The following is a 23275-nucleotide window of genomic DNA, read 5'->3' as shown; positions in this document are numbered from 1 at the left end:
TCTTCAGAGGGCTTCTCTTATTGAACAAAGAAATATATAAAGATATTGTACATCCTGGTGATTCAATTAAGCAGGTATCTTAAGTATACAGGATGTTAGAAGATAGCGAATGCTTGCAAGTTACTGTTCAGCGTTGTGCTGTAATAGCATAATTTGTCATTTTCATAAAAAGTCAATATAATCTAATGAGGGAAGAACAAATAGTATCATTAAATATGTACTGTAATAGCAAAATTACTACTGCATTTGTAAATCAATAACTGTTCTGCAAGAAGCCAATTAATATGTATATGATGCTATGCTTGAATGGCTAAACTGCAGTGGTTTGCACTGTTATGTGTGTGTTTGGTGTGCATCTACTGTATGTTTTAGCTTAGATTTCGATTTTTTTCCTTAAAACTCCTGGAGTACCAAGAAAAGCGCAAGGTCTATTTGGAGGGAGTGTGGGGATGGGTGCGTAGGGAGTGATAATACATGCATTGTGACATCACAATCAAAATCCCATGACTTGTATTCTCATGTCCAATTTGAGGATGCAAGTACAAAACCCTCGGATTTGGGTTTTGATAAAATGACACATGCTTTGCCATTTTTTGTTCATCACTGCTGTAGGAATAAGTGCCTGTAGTTGTGTCATCAACTTTCATGAATCATAAAGGTTTCTGCAGATATTTCAGTACACAGAAGGAAGGAGTGAGGGAAGGAAGGAAGGAAGCTTTCCTCCATATCTCTCATTGATACAATCATAGTCACAGTGCTGGCTGTTGTGTTCAAAGGAACACTGAGTAAGACACCTTTATTTATTTGTGAAATTTGCAAGGTGCCTATCTCTCTACCAAGTGACTCTGGGTGGCTTATAAATATCATAAATAGCAGAATAAAACAATTATAGGATTAAAACATCAAATGTTAAAAACTAAAATATGAACATTAATATTAAAACCAATCAAAAGAACTAATGTGTACATGAGGTAGAGGTGGGATATTGTACTGGTCTACTAGACACCCTCAAAATGGGATGCCCCACCAAGCCAGTTGGCAATGCCAGGTTTTTAGACTTATTCAGACGGCCAAGAGGGTAGGGATGGATCTCAAATCAAGGGCCATGATATTCCATAGGGCAGGAATCACAGCAGAAAATGCTCTTGTCCTGGACCCTGTCAGATACAATTCCTTAGCTGATGGAATCTGGAGCATGCCCTTTCTATACTTCCAGAGTGAGTGGGGTGGGTCAATCCCATTGGGGTGAGCTGGTTCCTCAGATAACTTGGCCCGTATCACAAAGACTAACACACCATTAGACTAAGAAATAGTTTCTTTCCCTGGGCCATCCGAACCGCAAATAAATACAAAGTCACTACCTTATTAAGATGTGAAAAGATGTGAAATTGCAATACCTCATTCAGATGTATAATAACTTATTACAGTACAATCCATCTCTTGTGTATTACACTCGGCAAAGAGTCACAGTCAGTGTTGGATATATATTTTGTGTATATTCGTAGATATTGTATTCTCTAACTACAAATGGAGACGAGGGTACTCTATTTTTCTTATCTTCATCTCTAAGTGCTCTGGTTTTATTGTATTGCAAACAGTTGCTGGGATGCAGCCACAGTTTTGTTGTACTTGTACAATGACAATAAAGTTCTCCTTATCTTATCTTATCTTATCTTATCTTATCTTTATCTTTATCTTTATCTTTATCTTTATCTTATCTTATCTTATCTTATCTTATCTTATCTTATCTATATCTTATTTTAAAGGGCTTTAAAGATGATAACCAACACCTGAGGATTCACCTTCACCTTTAGGATTCTCATTTGCTTTAATTTATTGCTGTATGTCCATATGAATTAAGGCATAACAAGTGGAGCAAGAAATAACCTTTTTCCATAGTAGTCTTTACCCTTGGCAAGTCCCTACCCTTTTAGCCTTCAGGACAGCCACTCTACCCTCAGGCAATGGGATAGAGCAAGACACAATCTATGACTTATTTGTTGGAGGTATTTCAGAAGAACGGTGGAAGTACTAGAGTTTTTGTTTTTATAGGTTTTTTTTGCAGTTTTCTTGTTGTTGTGAGCCACTCAGAGTTGTATTCCAATATGGGTGGTCTTACACATTCTTAAATAAATAACCCCTGATGTGGCAGCAATTAAATTTGAAGAAAAATACCAAACTGCCAGTTTCTTTATTTAACATGAGCTCTGTGTGGAAATAATTCTTCTCTATACTATATGCTGCAGGAACATTATCCAGCTTTTTAACTTTTTCAGTAATTGCTCAGTCTCATTGCAGGGGTCATGTCAAATCTAAGATATTCTGCTTGAGAAGAAGGGCAATTTTCATTTCATTGTTATCACACATTAAAGAGCTAAACTGCATTTTCAACTGCAAATTGGAGTCGCAAAAGGAAATAGCAGCCTTTAGATTTTTATTAGGAGTGAAACTATTCAAAATTACATGAATTTGTTTATTTGACATTAGGGCTGTTGCTCATTTTTGCCTAACAAAAAGGTTTTGCCTGCCACTGAATTCTGCCATCAAAATATAATATCTTCAATAGCATTCTAAAAAACATATCTGTGCAATATTCATGCAACTGAATTGTTGATGAATAAAAGTTAAAATTAATCTGCCACTGGGCAAAAACCTTTTGTATGTGAAATTTTATTTTTACTACTGGGCAAAAAAGGAACAGGAGCTGAAATCAGTTCTAGAATTGAAATCAGTTCTAGAATTTTGTTAATGTGTAAAAGAGAAAATATAAAGGCCTTTATGTTTATTGAAACTGTGAAATACTTTTTCATACCTTGGTACTTCCCTGTGATAATGAGCATGAGTTTTTTAAGTCCACTAATTATAGGATAAAATGAGATATGTGTGCTTGAGTACACATAACATTGTTCTAATTTTTTATAAAATACTGTCATTGGCAACAATATGCTATGTAAAACCATTTCGTTGGAATGTATTTCACTCAGTGAGCTGTCACAACTCTTTCTTCAAATTTCCTCTCTGCTGACTTGATCGAATTATTCATTCCTAGAATATAATGATATTACTGCACTATATTATTGAATCACATTAGATATTACGGCAGGTAGGTTCAAAAAAGACTGTTAATATTTTGCACTCCCACCTCACTATTAGCAAGAAAGCTCATTAATCATTTAGCAAGGCATCACCCTACATAGGGCCCTTGTCAGCCAAAACTGAGCACCGCTATTGGAAAAATCAGATTTCACATTATTATCCTGCTGTTCCCTCTAAATTAGCACTGTGTACAATCAGTACTTACTTCTGAATTAAAAAATGCAAGTGAATTTTAAAATGAAATATATATTTTTAATCTATCAAAGCTATTTAAATTAGATATGTTAGAAACAACAGTCTTTTGCCTTGACTTGATAATCCTTTCAACCTATAGGTGTTTTCTCTCCCAACTATTGATAGGATAAACTTTGCATATCTCATATTTGATCCAGACAGTTCATGTTTACTTCTGTTGGTTTTCAGCTTTTCTTCAATTCTACTTACAATATGGCACCCCATAAATTACTTCCAGAGGATTGTGGTCCTTGGTTATGAATAAATGTTAATAATTACTGTCAACCACTATCTATTTTTTTAAATAAAACATTAGAATCTGTTTCAGAGGACTGTACATTTGCTGAGTTCGCAGAACACACAGGCTTGCCCAAAGTGGGTGAAGTTTCAGTGACTTTCATGGGCCAGTTACAGGATCAGCCAAGTACCTCTTGTCCAAAATCAAAATCATTTGGCCAGCTTCATTGCTCTGTTTAACATCAAACTGCTCCTTTTAAAAAATATTCTGCCAGCATAACACAGATTCCTCCTTCTTCAAGATCTTTCTGATCCATTCTCTCCAAGATCCTTCATAGATTAAAAAAACTCAGGGATAACGAAGTAGAAAATAACATGCAAATGTATCATTTTCTGTTTGGTTTTCTTTAAGCCAATTCTTTCCTACTTACTATTTCCTGGACTATATGGATTTGTTTGTTTGTTTATGGCTGGGAGATGTAGAAAAGATTGACAAGGAAATGTAAAGAGTATAAGGGATGACCCATTTTACGTTTTTTGCCAAATGAAAGAGAATTGCACCAAACCTGAAACGGAAAATCCATGTAAGCTTTCCATGTTCTTTCTTGGGATTTTTTTGTCCTGCTCTTCCTCATTAGTGCTTTAAAGCTTCTCAAGGAATCGATTTAGCACTTCGATGGCAAAAAAAAAAGGAGAAAAAAGCCCCTCCCAGGACTAGATCAAATATAATATCTGTTTATCTTTTTCTTTTAAATAGGTAACATGCTTTCTTTAGGAACTTCATACACACCTATCTTCTTATACCCCAATGGGATTGGCTTGACTCTCTCGGTCCAGCAGAAAAGGCTTACTTCAGATCCTGTTTGTCAAAGAATTTAAGCATATGGGATTTAGGAGAAGAGCCTTTTCTGCTGTGGCCTCTGGCTTTTGGAATATTCTCCTGCTGGAGGGAGTTTGCCTTCCACTTTCCTGGCCTTCCAGAAAAGCCTTAAAACCTGACTCTGTCAGCTGGCCTGAAATGCAATAGTGGCTCTCCATATTGGGGGTGGCTGATAGGGTAGAGAGAAGATTCCCCATCTGCACATCACATTTTTAGTTTATTTAATCTTTTAAATTTTATTGTTTTGTACTATCTTTTTTTTTTACTTTTCTATCATTCTGCAAGCATTCCACAGTCGCCATCAGAGTGAGATGGGATGCAAATAAATGCAGGCTTGTGGCCTACCATACAACATTTTTGTTATGATCAGATGAACCCAATAAACTGTTCCCATTTTAGGATTGCATAACTGTTTAAGTAAACTTCAGGCCAAGGAGTGATTTGGGGTTCTACATTGTAGAATATTTAAAGACACTATCATCCCATTCTAAATGAGATATGCAAAGTTTATCCTATCAATAGCTGGGAGGGAGAACAGTAGAGGTTGAAAGGATTGTTAAATCAAGGCAAAAGACTTAAGGTTTTTAACATGTCTAGCATGGCTGGTACATCAGCTAAGCTTAAGTTGTTCAGCACCAGGCTATTTTCACATAGGGCCTTAAACCCTGATCAGAGAACATAGACAACAGGAGCAGGGCTATTCAGGGGCAATAATTGACTTGCCCACAGACCAACAGTCTCCAAATTGGGCAATTTTAAGTATTGTGAAATTCAATTCCCAGAATTCCACAAGTCTTAAAGTTGCCAGGTTTGGAGATCCCCTGCTACAGACCATCCATATCATGCTGTTTCTTCATGTAAATGTAAGGAAGGTGGCTAGACAGTCCTACAAGGAATAATCTGGACAAATGAAGTCTGCCTTGGCATTAGTCTTAAATCCATCCTGGTTTGGAGCAAAAAGAAATACTGGAAAGAGCCATGAGAAAGACAACTGTAAGGTATCAGAGAAAAGTCATCTTAAACCTTCTGCTACAGGGAAACATTTCTGGATTTACAAAAGATTTACTTTTGCAAAACAAGGCAGATGATATGAATTATTAGGGTTCAAAGAAAATCAACTAGCCCCCCCGACACTTATTCCTGGCTTAGATTATTATATATAGATATGAATATTTATTAAACTGTGTCATACTTGTATCACACACAGCAACTTTGCATTTTAGGCTGTGTCAGCTTTTCCTTTAAATTCTATCCAGCAGTAAAGAACAAAATAGTTTACAGACAAAATATATTATCAAGATTTTCAGTTGAAAGAAGTATTCTATTTTATATAGAAATAATCTCTTGTGAGTCAAATCATGAATTTGACCTAGGAAAACATTCAGAAAAATAATGTGTACTTTATGGTGCATTACATGCTAAAAAGTTTCAGATGAGAAAACTAGGTTTATGATAGAAATGTGCTAGAACTAATTTTCTTCTCCAGACGGCTGAGTTGTCCAAATGAACAAAGGAAAGGTCACTGAGCTCTGATGAAGATTCCCACTGAGTTACATCTAGCTGGGGCTTCAGTCTTATAGCTACAAATCTGTGTCCTTCTTATTGAACTCTGGCTGGGTTTATATAACATTAGAAGGCATCCCATGCTTTGTTTAGTGCAATTCATGAACCACTTGCAGTTTATAAACTATGGTTTGTAGCTTAGTAGCTAAAGTAAAACAACAAAAATAAAAACACAACATTGTTATTTCTGAACGAGTGATATCTTGAAAGACTGGCATACATTGCTTAGAGATTGGCATTTACCTTCGGTTGTTACCACCTTAACAACTGCAGTAGCTCAGGTGGCAAGAAAGGTCGTAAAATGGGGCAAAGCTCACTTCACAACTCTCTAACCTAGCATAAGAAATTTGGGGCTCAGTTGTGGCCGTAGGTCAAGAACTCCCTATATTGGCCTTTTAAGTTGGGAGCTTGTGCACTGAACCTAGCAGTAGGACAGGGGTTTCAAACTGGCAGCCCACTGGCTGGATGCATCACAGGCAGGCCACGTCCACCCCAGCTTCATGAAGTGGGAAAATGTGATGAAATGTCACTTGACGGCAACATGACATGGTGTGTTTGACACCCGTGAACTAGGTTTTATGGAAGCTGGCAATCCTTGGGGTATCGCTGTTGTCATAATTAAGAAACTCCTGACAGCTTATAAAATATTTGGATATCATCTTGCCAGGTATGCTTTTCATGTTATGGTTTTAAATCAGTTTGCTTGAGTTAATATTAAAGTTACAATCTCTTTATTCATTGGAGTACCCATTGTCTCTGGATCCCAAAGAATCAATTGTCTGGGCACCTAATCACTGCCCCAATATCTGGCCCAAAACAGAGAACACAAATCCTCTCATTCCAGTTTGACACATTTTTTTTATTCATATTAGCCTTCTAATGTTTTCTAATAAAATCTTCATAAGATGCAATCAAGTTATTGATTACTGTCATTACCTAGAAATGATACCATCTGAACCTTCAAGAAGCTGTACATATTATTAAAATGTAATTTATCCGTTTACCTACATGGTTTAGGTATAACAATAATCTGTCACTTAAAATTAAAATGCTATTCAGACTAGTAAATTTCATTGTCTTGGTTGATCCAGTTGCATGCCATATGTTTTTCACCGTTTTGTTCATTTTCTATACTTGCAACAAATAATAAATACAATGCCAAAAATGGTATGTGTTAAAACATAATTTTAAAGAATGGAAATAGTTATATCATTTTGACACGTAAACAGATTGGAATGTAACTATACTTTTGTTTTCAATATGATATCTTTAAATATGCTTATTTTGCTATATCTGATCATCATTACTTTCCCCTGCAAAATATTCAGTTTTAGAATAATCAATTGCCTACTTTTTTACTTGGACAAGTACGTGTTCTTCAGAGGTGCTTTCTATTTTTAACCACTATTACTACAATTGTTGTGTTACACTGAGAGCTTACGCTCTGGAGACAAATTCTTTGTGTGTCTAATCACACTTGGCCAATAAAGAATTATATTCTACTCTACTCTACTCTACTCTACTCATATTCTTTTTCTACTCAGGTATGTTCTAGTCAGAAATAAAATATTTGTGGTGGTGGTGATTAGCTATATGAATGGGACTTTAAGGAATTGTATCATCCATTATATAAACTGGAATTAGCACACAATCACAGGTGGATTATGATCTTGGCACTGTTTCTGATTGTGAGGACAATGTACAAAATAAAGAGGCTGAAGTTGGTTTTCTTCCTTTCCTTCCAAAACAGAGGTTTCATCTGATCTGTTAGAGACAACATTTTGTTTTAGGAAACAAGTGCTTAGGGAAAAGAGATACAAGGGGTTGTTCTTATTGTAAATCCCACTCACCTGTTTTAAAACATTATAAAGCACTGTTCAGGCAATGTGATCACTGTCTTCTTATTTTAAAGAAGAAAGCCACTAACCCATCATCAAGCCATTATCAAGATGGCATAGTGGGTGGATAGCAACCCCTTTCTTACCCTGGTAGATCCCCCTCTGACTCCATTGCTGAATTTCAGCTTTCGGAGAAGATATTCCAAAGTTCTAAGAGTTCAAAAGCAGAGGTGGTATTCAGCAGGTTCTGACCAGTTCTGGAGAACCAGTAGTGGAAATTTTGAGTAGTTCGGAGAACCAGTAAACACCACCACTGGCTGGGCCTGCCCCCATCTATTTTCTGCCTCCTATGTCCCAGCTGATCAGCTGGGACTTCTTTTGTTGCCGTGCACAGGAGAATGGAGCTGGAAAGCAGGTGGGATGGAGAGGGAATGGGATTTTGCAGAAAGATTCCCCCAGGAATGGGGAGGGAATGGAGATTTTACAGTATCCTTTCCCTGGAGTGGAGTGGGAATGGAGATTTTGCAGTATCTTCCCTCTGCCACGCCCACCAAGCCAAGAAGCGGTAGTAAAAAAATTTGAATCCCACCACTGGAAATATTTTAATACAGGTAGTCATTGACTTACAACCATTCATTCAGTGACCATTCAAAGTTACAACGGTATTGAAAAAGGTGACTGATGATTGTTCTTCACACTTACAACCACTGCAGCATCCTTGTGGTTATGTGATCAAAATTTGAATGTTTGGAAACTGGCAAGTATTTATGATGGGTAACTGTGTTGTAGATGATTATAACTCTCCCTTTCTGTTGAGAGAGGGCTGTTCAGTTTTGACATAGATGGCCTCTTTGACCGCTCTTCCAAATCAGCGATCTACTCTGTCTAAAATGTGAACACAGTCCTTTCAACAGTTCCAAGGCAGTTACCATTTGCACTACTCAGGTGACCCTGACAACCCAGACAAATCTCCAAATGGGTTCAATGACTCTCCAAAAGAATGCAAATGGCCAGTTGCCTGCAAGGAGGATAAATCCTTCCATTCCCCACCATCCAGTCAGAGCTGAAGAAGCCTCTTGGATGAGAAGAATCTTGGATCTTCAAAGAAAAATAAGGAAGTCCAGTTGCCTCTTGGAAAAGCACTTTTGGGACAACTATGAGCTGGATGACTCAGAATCTCTAGAGACACTTTGCATGAAGGTGGAAAATCCCTTTGGATCCATTTCTTAAAGGTGTAAATCAGCTGTTGTAATTCAAGAGGTTCAACTCTACCCCTTTGAAGCATTTCCCCTCCTTTCAAGTTTCCTGGGCATGTCATTTTTGCCATTTGTCCCGACAGAAGGGATTTCTAGACATACCCATACACTCAGGCCATGTGTTAAAGTGCCCCCTACTCATGGCTTCAAGAAATGTATTTATTGTTTTTATAATAATTGCATTATTTTCATTTTATAATATTATATAATTATTATTTCATAATAATTACGTAAATTGTATACATTATTTATGAAACAAATGTACATAGCTTCCCAACTCATACATAGGTGACTTCAAGCCGTTTACAAAGTTTTAAAAATCCACTGTATAATTAAAAAAAACAACATTAAAATAAACTCTCCTAAACACAATCAAATCAGCCACTAGATCGGCTCCCTCTCCTTTTGTGTTCCCTAGACCCACTGACAAAACCATATTTTTAGGGCCTTTTGGAAAAGCAGTAGAATTGGGTCCAACTCAGGGTAAGGATGTTCCATAAATAAGGGATCACTACTGAGAAGGCTCCTTTTTGTTGTCCTACCAGCTAACAATCCCCAACTGATGAGAGTGAGACCCATAACATACCCTGCCTTCCCATTCTGGTCGGCTGGGTGGGTGTAATGGAGAGAGGCAGGGTGTAGGAGAGGATCTTGAGGCATTTCATCTCATTTGCACAGGCCACAAAACAGTTCTAAAAATGTCTACTTCTCTCTTAAATAATAGCTTCTACCACAACTGGTATATATATTTCTGCAGAAATATTAAAATGTGACAAAATGTCTTCTATTATAAAGCTCACACTGTCCATAAATCTATTGAAATAAGTACAGGCATTCCAATTTGTCCCCAGACTATTGAAAAATGCAAATAGCAAATGGAGCTTAAAGAGCAGCGTGTGATATTCGGTTTCATTTTTAATAATTTTCCCTATGTTTTTTTAAAAAAAAACATGCACACAAGAGAAAAAAAAACCCACCCAACACAGCCTTAAAAGCAGCAGCTCTAATTGTATTGCTCTAGTTTGGGCTCTTAGATAAAATGGAATAAGTGATTGGATCTACAAGTGGTCGGAACTGCTTAGGATAAATACCAAGGCTGAATCCAGCTAGTTTGGGTAAGGCTCCAGACAAAAGGGATGCTCTATCTTGATAGGATCCCCTCTTCAAATCATCCATCTCTCTATCCATCTATCCATCCATCTATCTTATCTACACACACACACTCACACACACACAGAGCATGTGCTGCGGGAGGGGCTTGGAAGCAGAAAACCAAAGTGTATTACACTGCAAATACTCTCTTGTAGATGTCAGAAAAGAGACAATTTTCTGTCCCATGACCGTATCCAGTAATGGAACCTGGACGGGGGAAGGTGGGACCACATGAGAAAAACAAGGTTGGAAGTGGGCCACTTGCAGAATAAAAGCTGAGGCACACTGCTATAGATACCTTAACATGAAGCCCAAAGAGTGTTCTTTTATAAGTAGTATTCACTAGGAATGTAAATAGAAGAAATTGGTTTCTAATCTGTCCCAAAAGTGCTTTTTTTCCCAAAGAGGCAACTGGACTTCCTTCTTTTTCTTTGAAGGTGTTTTGCTTCTCATCCAAGAAGCTTCTTCAGTTCTGACCGGACAGGGAATGGAAGGATTTATATTCCTTGAAGACAGCTGGTCATTTGCATTCTTTTATAATAAGAAAGTCCAGTTGCTTCTTGAAAAAAAAAAAAAAAAGCACCTTTGGGACAACCATGACCTGGATGATTGAGAATCTCCATAGACATTTCTAATCTGTCATTACTGTGGTCAGTGTTGCATCTCCAGAATTCCCACAACGTAATAACTGCCAAGGGATTTGTGCATTGATAAACATGATAGACATTTATACATGTCATCGTTGAGTTACAACCATTCAATTAATGACCGCTCAAAATTACAACGGCACTGAAGAAAGTGACACAACCATTTTTCACCCTTACAGCCGTGGCAGCATCCCCACGGTCACATGATCAAAATTCAGATGCTTGGCAACTGGCTCATATTTCTGACGGTAGCAGTGTACCAGGGTCATAGGATCCACCGTTGGCAACCTTCTGTCAAGCAAAGTTAATGAGGAAGCCAGATTCACTTAACGACCATGTTACCAACTTAAGAATTGCAGCGATTCACTTAAATCTGTGCCAAGAAAAAGTCATAAAATGGGACAAAGCTCCTGTAACAAGTATCTTGCTTAGCAACAGAAATTTGGGGTTCTGTTGCTGTCATAAGTCAAATTATAGGACTGCCTGTAATTTGATGCCTCAGATAAATGGAACTGTCATTCTTATGCAGATGTTTTGAAAACCTGAAACAATCGTGCTACCTCTTTAACAGAACCTATAATTTTCTCAGTTCTATTGCTAGAAACACATCAAGGAGGCATCCAAGCAACTGGGTTAGTTTCAGTCAAGTTTTGACACGACCTATTTAGCACATCACCCAGATATAATTACTTGGGGATTTTTCACAGTTGTGAATTATTGAACTTTCTCCATTCACTCCTTGAAATAAAAGTCAAATAACTGCTGATATATATATATATATATATATATTTAAGTAAAATGCATTGGAAAATCTATTTCTCAAGAGCCTGAGCTATGAGGTGGCTTGGCTGCTGCCTTCTCTTTGAATCATCCCTACCCTTCTGAATGATTAAAGAATCCTGGCTTCACGTTTCTTGAATTAAAAGGGGAGAAAGTTCAGAACCAACCATGCAAAGACAAATACAAGATCTGAAGCTCTAAAACCATGATATATCTCAGTAGAATACTGACTGGCCATATTCAGCTTTGTTCTGGGTTCATACAGGAATGAAATGATGATAACAGCACGAATGTCCTTGAACAGAAAACAGATCAAAATTCCCATTTATCCCTAATGAATCACTGATCCATATCTAGCTTGAAAATAATTACATGCATGAGCGCACACCCAGACATGCACACAGCTTATGTATCTGATCTTTAATTGGACAATATGCTTCTCTCTCACTCTTAAGTATTGTGCAAGCATGCCTTGCCTATATTAGCCCCTAATGGATTAATAATAAAATTAATGTACTGTTTTTTCTCCAGGAGTTTCGTTTGGCTTTTATGGGACATTCTATCACTTTTAACATCCCTCACAGAAACCCTGTGAAATAACTTAGACTGAGAAAGGGGCTGGCCTGAAATCACCCACGGACCTTCTATGGCTAATGGACTAAAAGCTGGGCCTCCCTGTTCCTAACTCAACAATTTCATCTCTACACTTCAAGAAAGAAAGAAAGAAATATCAAGGCACCTGGGTTGATCTCATCATAGCTACACCAGAAGCAGCCAGATCAGGGGTGTCAAACTCATATCATCACAGTGGTGTCACGTGATGTATTGGGATTTCCCCCTGTTCACTAAACTGGGCGGGGGCGTGACCAGCATGTGACACATCCAGCCCCCGGGCCGGGTGTTTGACAGCCCTGAGCCAGATGGTTAGATTCCTTAGACATCTAATTATAACATCAATCCCATTGAACTCTATGGCACAATATCATGGTGGTTTTATTATGGTCCTATCTTAGTTTAATATTTTACCTCATGTATTGTATTGTCCACATATCTTACATATGTGTATATATATTTACCAATGCTTTATTTAAGCTTATGTTTGTGTATCAGTGATTGCAAGACCTCGATAGATGCTATATGCTAAATAAAAAAATAAATATTTCTATGTTATGTTAGCTCTCCAAAAGAAATCACTAGTTTTGAAAGATTTCACATGTTGCTGTATTATTTCTATCACATTTTTTAAAATAAAACTGAGATCCCACCTTTAATTTAAAAAAATCAATAATGCACTTAGAATTGGTCTATGCTGTATTTTTAGTTAAAAATAAAAATAACATCTGGGTATTTTAAAAAGAATATTTTTAAAACTGTGGTTTGGGGGCAGCCAAAGTTTAACAGTTTGGTTTAACTTTGACCAATTAAATATATGAACAACAAGCACTTCCCCAATCTTCAGTTATCTTGTGAGCACAAACATCACTTATCTCAGCAGTTATTTTGCAAAGAAAGAAAGAAAGAAATGAAGAAAATTAGTGTAATTTAGTGTATCCCAAATAAACTTCATTGGATGTCTTTGGGGCCACTGGCTAGCTTTTAATTCAACATCTTCCATAAATTTGTTCTGGGAATTTTTTTTGAAGAAAATACTGCTATGGATGCTGCCTCTGAACTCTTAGAGAAAAAGTATGATATAAACACTACCACATCAACGCATCATTTTAAAATAAAAGCTAAATATTCCTACAACACTTTGCAAAGCTTAGACTTTCAGATTTAATGCAATCAGCAGTCCTCAGAATCAGTTCCAAAAAGCAGGTAAGCATTATGTTTTCCTATGCCTATAATAGCCCTGGCTTGGGATGAACCGTTCTGCAAAAGAACATACTTGGGAATGAGATAATGGCCTGAATAACTCCAAAATTGCAAAAGCTAATGTGGCATCCAGCTCATCAAATGCAAACAATTCCCTTGGGATTCTTCTGAATGCTCTTTATGGGTATAATTAACATATGAATAACCACTTGCAGCAATGTGAAATCTGACTTAACGGTTGACATTTCTTTGTGTTGTTGAAAAACAGGTACTTACGTATTCGTCGTAAGATTCATGTGCTGGTAGAGGGGGGGGCCTGTAACCCGGTACTGCTGGAACTCCTCTGGCTCGAGGGGTGGGGACCCCTCTGGTGGTGGGTGGGACTGGAAGTACTCCACGGGACACTGGTGTTCCTCTTGCTACTGGAGCTCCTCGTCCGGGTGGTGGTGGAGGGATGGCGCTCCCACGCCCCCTAAGAGTGAACAGAGCAAGCTGATTATTGTGATAAGGAGCACTAAAAAAATGAAAGATTTATAAAGGTACATAAAAGGATTTCTGCACTGACTGCATTGACATTAAACTGTTATTGGAGGAAAGATACAGTAATTTAGAGAATGCGTATTACCGTTCAGGGTCCTTGGTATTCTCTGAGCCTGGTTCTTTTCTTGCAGACGTTTCACTACACAAACTACCCTGTTTCCCCGAATATAAAACCTACCCCGAAAGTAAGTCCTAGATTGATCTTTACACGTGTGTCCAATGTAAGTCCTATCCCCCAAATAAGCCCTAATCAAGACCCCACCCACTCCACTCCCACTTGCATGAGTACAAATTAAGCTAGGGTGGGGATGGGGTGGTGGAGCTGCTCTACTACTTACCATTGGACAGTTGTAGCCAGGCTTCTCACACCCCGACACCTGCCTTGCCATCCCATTTCTTCTGCAGCCAGCAAGACTGGCAAGGCTTTCCCGAAGGCCTCTGTAGCTGATAACAAAGCTCCAGATCAATCTGGAGCTCTGTTATTGGCTGCAGAGCCTTCAGGAAAGCCTTACCAGCCACAGAAGAAGTTCCTGAAGGCCTCTGACAGTGAAAAGGACAGGGTTATGACTGAAATCTGTTGGGGTAGAACTCAAGACAGGAATATAATCCTGAGAGGTTATAAAGAGGTCCAAAAGAATCAGACTCACTGAAAAGTGTGTGTGCGTGTGTGTGTGTGTAAGAATGATAACTCCTGTATGGAATTTATAATACAGATATCCTCAACTTCATTCATTTACTGACTATTCAAAGTTACAACAGCCCTGAAAAAAGTGACCTATGATCATTTTTCATATGTACAACCATTGCAGCATCCCATGGTCATGTGATTAAAATTTGGATTCTTAGCAATTAGCTCATATTTATGACGGTTGCAGAGTCCTATGGTCAAGTGATCACCTTTTGCGATCTTTTGCCAAGCAAAGTCAATGGGAAAGCCAGACTCACTTAACAACCATTTTACTAGCATAACAACTGGAGTGATCCACTTAACAAATGAAGCAAGAAAAGTCGCAAAAATAGGGCAAACTGTCTCACTTTCTTGTTTAACAAATAGGGCAAACTCACTTAACTGTCTTGCAGTTAAAAAATTTGGGACTCAATTGCCATCATGAGTCAAGGACTAACTGTACTAGGATGAAAGCCCTGCAGAAAGCATCTCAATGAGTATTAAAGGAAAAGACATAGAAATGACACTGTTGTGTACTACAGGTCCCCTACCGAACAGAAGAAACAGAAAAAATCTTTGTAAACCAGATGGCTAAAGTGTTCAGGAAATACACCACCAAGACAATGAGGAATTTCAGCTACCCTGATATCATTTGGGAATTAAACTCTATGCAGGTAGACATACTGTGCAGGAACTTCATTATCCAAAAGGTGGAGCAGAAAATGAGGGGATCAGCTATACTGAACTTAACAGAGAAGAAATGGTCAAGAAAGTGTAAATTATAGGAAATGTGTAACCAAGTGATCCTAGAATACACCATACTGAGGCAGGAAAAACTGAAGGTGATCAGATAAGTATTCCAGAGTTCAAAAGAGCTTGAAGGAGTCCAAGGATAGAAATCCTGAAGAAAAATTAGTTCAGGAAAGTTAAGATATTCTGGAAAGTGACAAAAGTGGGGAAAAGATGTGACTGCCTTAAGTAGTGGATTCCTTCAAGTTAACATGTCTGTTGAAGTCATCATTCCTTTCTTTTGGTTTAGGCAGAAGCCTGGAAAAAGAATATCTGCTTTAATAAAGAGCAGAAAGGTACTGTGCTCATAGTTACCAGAAATCCAAAGCAGTCTTCCAAATCACTCCAGCATTTGCAAATAATAATAATAATAATAATAATAATCATCATCATCATCATCATCATCATCATCATCATCATCATCTAAAGCATCCTAAGGGATTTGTGACTCTTTCATCTCACACAAATGTGCTTGAACTTGGCACTGAACTTCTGAGGCTGCTCTGGTTCCACTACCTCCAAAGATAAGCTTATCAAAGATGTTCTAGCAAGTTTTCTGCACCGAAGCTCATGCATTGTGGACAACTCCTAAAAGATATTTGGTTGGCCTATAGCTAAAATGTTAGAAAGGTAGCTGATAAGCTTCATCCTACTATATCATTGGTCTGCTCTACCTCCCGCTATGGCTATTGTTAGGAATGTAAGTCACCTAACAGTTATTTTGGGTTGGAAATATATAAACAAGGATAGACATTTTAATACTGTATCTTTAAGAGAATGCTAAAACTTTAATTGGTTGTAGTTTTGCAAATGGCCATAAGATGGAGCCAGAAACCTGGGTTGTTTGGTCTCAGTGAGTCTCTGTTCCTTCTGTTGGAAAGAGTTGTGGTTTCTCCTATTGACTGTTACTGATTGTTGATGTAAGTCTGTTACTGAACTGTTTTTTGATACTGGACTTTGATATTTGGATTATCCCTGAACTGAAACCTGACTGCTTTACCTGTGAATGACTTGAACTGCTTGCTTGGACTTTGCTTAAACGTTTATTGGAAGTAAAAACCTACATTTTACGATGCAGTGTATCTGTGTGCTAGTTGTGTGTTATTCTTTACCACTCTCACTACGTCTCCCTGTATGCGCTCATTCTCCTAACGGGGAATTACCTCAACAGCTATGTACAGGTGAAACTCAAAAAATTAGAATATCGTGCAAAAGTTCATTTATTTCAGTAATGCAACTTAAAAGGTGAAACTAATATATGAGATAGACTCATTACATGCAAAGCAAGATAGTTCAAGCCATGATTTGTCATAATTGAGATGATTATGGCTTACAGCCCATGTAAAACCCAAATCCACAATCTCAGAAAATTAGAATATTGTGAAAAGGTTCAATATTCTAGGCTCAAAGTGTCCCACTCTAATCAGCTAATTAAGCCATAACACCTGCAAAGGCTTCCTGAGCCTTTAAATGGTCTCTCAGTCTGGTTCAGTAGGAATCACAATCATGGGAAAGACCGCTGACCTGACAGTTGTGCAGAAAACCATCATTGACACCCTCCATAAGGAGGGAAAGCCTCAAAAGGTAATCGCAAAAGAAGTTGGATGTTCCCAAAGTGCTGTATCAAAGCACATTAATAGAAAGTTATGTGGAAGGGAAAGGTGTGGAAGAAAAAGGTGCACAAGCAGCAGGGATGATCGCAGCCTGGAGAGGATTGTCAGGAAAAGGCCATTCAAAAGTGTTGGGGACTTTCACAAGGAGTGGACTGAGGCTGGAATCAGTGCATCAAGAGCCACCACACACAGACGGATCCTGGACATGGGCTTTAAATGTCGTATTCCTCTTGTCAAGCCGCTCCTGAACAACAAACAACGTCAGAAGCGTCTTACGTGGGCTAAAGAAAAACAGACCTGGTCTGTTGCTCAGTGGTCCAAAGTCCTCTTTTCTGATGAGAGCACTTTTTGCATCTCATTTGGAAACCAAGGACCCAGAGTCTGGAGGAAGAATGGAGAGGCACACACTGTACGATGCTTGAAGTCCAGTGTGACGTTTCCACCGTCTTGTGTTGATTTGGGGAGCCATGTCATCTGCTGGTGTTGGTCCACTGTGCTTCATTAAGTCCAGGGTCAACACAGGAGATTTTGGAGCACTTCATGCTTCCTTCCACAGACGAGTTTTATGGGGATGCTGACTTCATTTTCCAACAGGACATGGCACCTGCCCACACTGCCAAAAGCACCAAAACCTGGTTTAATGACTGTGGGATTACTGTGCTTGATTGGCCAGCAAACTCACCTGACCTGAACCCCATAGAGAATCTATGGGGCATTGCCGAGAGAAAGATGAGAGACATGAGACCAAACAATGCTGAAGAGCTGAAGGCCGCTATTGAAGCATCCTGATCTTCCATAACACCTCAGCAGTGCCACAGGCTGATAGCTGCCGCATTGAGGCAGTAATTGCTGCAAAAGTAGCCCAAACAAAGTACTGAGTACATATGTATGCTTATACTTTTCAGGGGTCTGATATTGTTCTGTATACAATCCTTGTTTTCTTGATTGCATGTAATGTTCTTATTTTCTGAGATTGTGGATTTGGGGTTTTCATGAGCTGTAAGCCCTAATCATCACAATTATGCCAAATCACAGCTTGAACTGTCTTGCTTTGCATGTAATGAGTTTATCTCATATATTAATTTCACATTTTAAGTTGCATTACAGAAATAAATGAACTTTTGCACAATATTCTAATTTTTTGAGTTTCACCTGTATATTTTAAATGACCTGGGTGCTATTACCCTCTGTTTGGTGGTTTGAATTATTTAACCAATACTGTATATTTCATTTTTTTTATCCTATATGGTTTATTGTATGTTTATATTTTAGTTGGAAGTTACCGTGTACGTCTTGGGATCAAAAGGTGGAGTGAAATTCTCCCATACATAATTAAATAATTTTTTAGGAGAAGAATGTACTGCAGAAATATCAAGGCAGAATTAATAGCTCATGACAAGGATGTAGCAGAAAAAAAAGTCCAAGATTATATAGAATGCCTAAAATCACGAAAAGCTGTTATATTCATTTGTTTTGCACACTTAAATGGCAGAAGCTGAGGTCGCTCTCATTAATTAGTCATGAACCTGGGCCAGGCACTTTCACTCAGCTGGAATACCTCATATCACATTAAGTAAAATATTGGGAGGACAGAGAACAACCAGGTAAGCAGCTCTGACCTTCTAGGGGAAAACCTAGGACATAATGTAATAACTTATAAGTAAGTTCCTTTTGTAAGCAGAAATGTTTTCAACAGTTTTGTCAATGTGTTAACAATTGAAACACCACCAATACAATGTAGGAAAGTGGTCATTTCTAGATATCTGATGTCCTTTAGATTGTTCACTTACAGGTTTCCATCAATGGAATTGATAAGGGATAACCCAATATTACTTTGATTCTGTCAAGTATTAGCCATACAATTGTTCAATGTCATCTCAATTTTGTGATTTTATAGAAAAAGAAAAAAGAAAGGTGTAACAAATATTGCTACAGGTGGTATACCTTTCTTGGAGATTTATCCACTTGGGTTTTGAGAATGGCATTAGTCACGAACCCAGGCCATGAGAGGTGGGATAGCTATTGTTATCTAGAAAGTCCCATTAGCTTTCAGAAATATTGCACCACAAATGTCCAATGATGAGATCCTGTGGTTGAAGTCAGGTTGTATGGAGAAGTGGTTTGACTGCTGCTGTACCATTGCTGTACCAATATCTCTGCCTGACTCCATTGCAACTTACCGATGGAGCTTCTAACCACTTCTAAGAGACTTTAATTTTCTCTTTTATAGTATAAAGTCTGGAGTGGCTCATGAGTACATAACTATCAGAGCTACCATGGACTTAGGCTATCTAAGTTATTGAGAGCCAAACACATATAAATAGTCATATTTTGGATCTGATTTGTATATCAGGGCAGTTGCAATGTAATCTGAAGGTAGAGGATATTGTGATTATATTTATCTGGAATGCCAGTTGAAGTGTTTCCTGTACTTAAGAGTTCCTTCCCAGAAACATGCCTTGGTCACCTTAAATGAGGATTATTGCAATGCATTTGCACACCAATCACTTTGAAACTACAGTTGATCCAAAACGTGTCAGCATTCTTTTTGGAATAGTTGGCATACATCAATCCCAATGTCCCTTAAATAGATCTTGAAGATCTGTTTTTTTCCCCCAGGTTCTGACTTATGTGTGTCCATTTAAATTGCATTATTTCTAATATGTTGTGATCCATGTTTTGGCTATGGCCATCTTATTTTCAAACTAATATAGTCTATATTATAGGCTTTTGTTTTTAAATTGTATATGACAAAGAATCTTGAGATTAATGGCCTTATAAATTTAAATTATATGTTACACAATAAGACATAAGTTGTATGGAGCCAAGACTTATTTGAAATAAACACTTTTTTTTTCATTTCAAGACATTCAAGAGAAATCATTTTGTTTTACTCTGTATATTTTATGAATATTCATTCTATATTAATAATGTTGTGTATTAGGATTCTATGGGGTTGGAAAATAATTCATAAGAAATCTTTTGGACCTCAGGCAAGAATATCCCATCTTTACTACCTATGAACTTCCCCATTTTTAAAGTTTTTTGCATGAGCATGAAAAAGATGGCTCTGAACAGTTATAAGAACTGCATTGATTGTTTCCTTAAAATAGTATCTTTTTTATAAAGGATGTCAAGGCAGCCTGGAAAAAGTCAGACTGCTCTAATGAAGAGCAGAAAGCATTAATGTGAAGTCTGAACTTTTTCTTCTGAATTAGCATGCTCAGCCTTTCCCTATATTATTCTAAATTATTCAAATCAGAAAGATGTCACAATAATCAGGATTTGACACATAAAGCTAAAGTAGGCACCATTTTTAATCACATGTAAAGCCAAATCTGATTCCTGGAAATAATTTATTCTTGCAGGAATTCAGTTGAAACCACAGTAGGTTTTAAGATGAGATTCCAAGGATCTGAATTGTTAACAAGGACTTGCAAAGAATATGATTTCAGAGGGAGAAGAAGGGAATATGGTTTACTTTAGAACTTTTAGAGAAGCGAAAAAGAAATGAAATGCAGCTACTCTGCAAGTAGCAAGGTGAAATAAACCACCTTAGAAAACAAATTCCTGATTTTATTAGAAATATTAAATTACATGTAATTGGAGTCAATTACAAGGGCAGAATTTAGCTTTATGAAGACATAATAATGTTCCTGTACAATGAAATTATGATCGCACTCTGACCCTGGCTATGAATGTTCTTGATATCCATGCTTTTGGAAGATGTTATTGAAATAAGTGTTTCCTTGTGTAGGTGAACATTGCATACCCCAGAGAGAGAATGAATATTAGTTATCCTAAGGGACCAAGAATGATACTAGTGGTGGTATTCAACTGGTTTGGCCCGGTTCTGCAGAGCTGGTAGCAGTGATGAGCAGCAGAGACTGAACTGGTTCTCTCCTCCACTCTGCTGTTGGCCCCACCCACCTGCCCAGGTTCCCATACTCACTTTTATCCTCTAAATTTGAACTGCAGCTGCTTTGTGCGGTATAGAAGAGTGTCATGCAGCAGCTGCTGAAGCGACTGGGATTGTGCAGGCTTGCAGAAGGTGAGTTAGAAAGCCTCTGCACCTGCGCAAAGTGCACATTTGGCACGCAAATGCACGCAAAGTGTGTGCACACATGCAAAGCATGCCCACCAAGCCACGCCCACTGAACTGGTGGTAAAACTATTTGAATTCCACCACTGAATGATACATATAGCATTAATCCTGTATAAAAGAAGGTGGATGTGCAAATAAGATATCTACATATGCTGATGAAAAAGGGAAAATATTACATTGAAAATAAAACTAAGATTATTTTTAATCAGCATCTTGAAATGTTAATGAAAAAAGATAAATAAATCCATATGGGATATTGGATAAAACCAAAGTCTTAATTTAGACTTCAGTTCTGTGAACCCTATGAGGTTTATATTTGGATGCTTTTGCATCTACGGAGTTAAAATCCATCTACAGTCAATTACATTACTTTGTGGCATATAAGGATTCTGCCAAACTTAAATTAAGAATAATTTAATCTTGTAGTACATTTTAAAATAAGTTAATTGTACCGGGCCTAGGCATATTTTGTTATTCTTTTGAATAAGTCATCATGCATAAGTTATCACAAAACCTGTCTTACACAGAAGCAGAAGGTGTTAGGAATGATAGTCACCTAACGGTTGGTTTGGCAATATATAAACCAGGATAGTTATTTAATACTGTTGTATCTTTAAAAGAATGCTGTAATTGTGATTGGCTGAAGTTCCTCCGATGATCATAAGATGGAGCCAGAAACTTGGTTTGTTCTCTTCTTGCATTTCCCTATTGCGTTTTGCCTGATTGTCATTCTTCAGGAATTGCTGTGAGTCTTGCAAACTGTTAGCAAACTCCGTTTACTGAACTTTGTTTATGATACTAGACTTTGTTTTTGGATTATCCCTGGACTGATTGTATTGAATACTACCTGCTTTAACTGTGTATGATTTGGACTGTTTGTTGGACTTTGTTTACCCGTTTACAGGAAGTAAAATCTACATTTTACTATTCAGTGTATCTGTATGCTGGTTGTGTGTTATTCCTCACCACTCTCACTATGTTTTCCTGAGTGAACTCATTCTCCTAACGGAGAATATCTCAACAGAAGGTATGCTCAAAATATGAACATTTAACACAATTGTTCTTCAGATATAAGGCCCTGCTATAAAGATGGACATCTTCCAGAAATGTAAGTAGGTACTTCAATCACCTCTAGCCAGCAAGACTAAGGCCATTGAAGGAAGATGAGAATTGTAATTCTAAAACAACTGAAGGAAACTAAATTGGTAAAGATGAGGGTAGAGACCATATGGCTCCTATAGATGTGGCTATGTTTATTTAAATATGAAAATACTGGGATTTATGCTAGGATGAATGTTTATTGGTTTGGAACAAAACCATAAACTTTCTTTAGTCTCATTGTTTTACAAGACATATTATTTTCAGTTCCTCTCTGTAACTGTAATTGCGGAAGGAGTGGAAGGTTTTGTTAGAACCAAATGCATAAATGAATTTCCCTCTTTTATTCTTCTCAGCTGTATCTGTGAACTGTGACATGTATCTGTTTATTAACCAAGTCATTTGTAACCAAGGTTATAGCTATTATAAAGTATTTATACCGAGTATAAAGAAAGACTAAGAACTGACCTTGAAGGAGCTGCAGGAGGAACTCGAATTCCTCTTCCTCGAATACTTCGCCCACGAGGTGAGTCCTCTGAACCATTTAAATACGACAATTCTCTCAATTGCTCTTGGCGGATTTCATCATTATAGTCCTAGGAAAAAGGAAGCAATGGAACATCTGTCAGCTTTACCACTGAAGTTCCATTCCTCCTCCCAGATTAGCTAATTTTAAGGTTAAGATGATTTTCAGAAAACTTAAATGACTTCATTGCTTGGTACAGTACTTTAAAAAAGCAAATAATGTTTAACCCATATCATGCTGGTAAGCAAAATGTATTCCACAAAGATGGTTTATTGCCACCAAACTAGGCAATGTATGTAGTTAAAAAAATATAATCCTTTTCTTGTTGGTCAGGACAGAATCATAGAGCTTGACAGAATCAGCCCTGTTGGTTAGATTTTAGAGTTTTTCGAGAGTCAAGATTCTATTTAAAGTAAGTAGTGCATACAGAGAATAGCTT

At 37.6% G+C, this 23275-nt stretch overlaps 1 protein-coding gene across 9 annotated transcripts in view; it reads right to left on the bottom strand.

Moving 5' to 3' along the window:
* KHDRBS2 (KH RNA binding domain containing, signal transduction associated 2) overlaps positions 1 to 23275 on the bottom strand; it is a 462416-nt gene that overhangs the window by 160292 nt on the left and 278849 nt on the right. For all 9 annotated transcript variants that reach the window (XR_015740011.1, XR_015740010.1, XR_015740012.1 and 6 more), the window contains exons 5-6: positions 22779 to 22906; positions 13775 to 13970 (exon numbers count right to left, since the gene is read on the bottom strand). Coding sequence is in view for 3 of the 9 variants with exons in the window: in XM_026695174.2 (XP_026550959.1) it covers positions 13775 to 13970; positions 22779 to 22906 (324 nt within the window). In the remaining 6 variants the exon portion in view is untranslated. The remainder of the gene's footprint in view (positions 1 to 13774; positions 13971 to 22778; positions 22907 to 23275) is intronic.

Source organism: Pseudonaja textilis, chromosome 1 (genome assembly GCF_049901715.1).
Source record: "Pseudonaja textilis isolate UNSWEBS1 chromosome 1, rPseTex1.2, whole genome shotgun sequence".
NCBI lineage: Eukaryota > Metazoa > Chordata > Lepidosauria > Squamata > Elapidae > Pseudonaja > Pseudonaja textilis.
The sequence above is the reverse complement of the archived record's forward strand: the minus strand, read 5'-3'. Positions and strand labels throughout refer to the sequence as shown.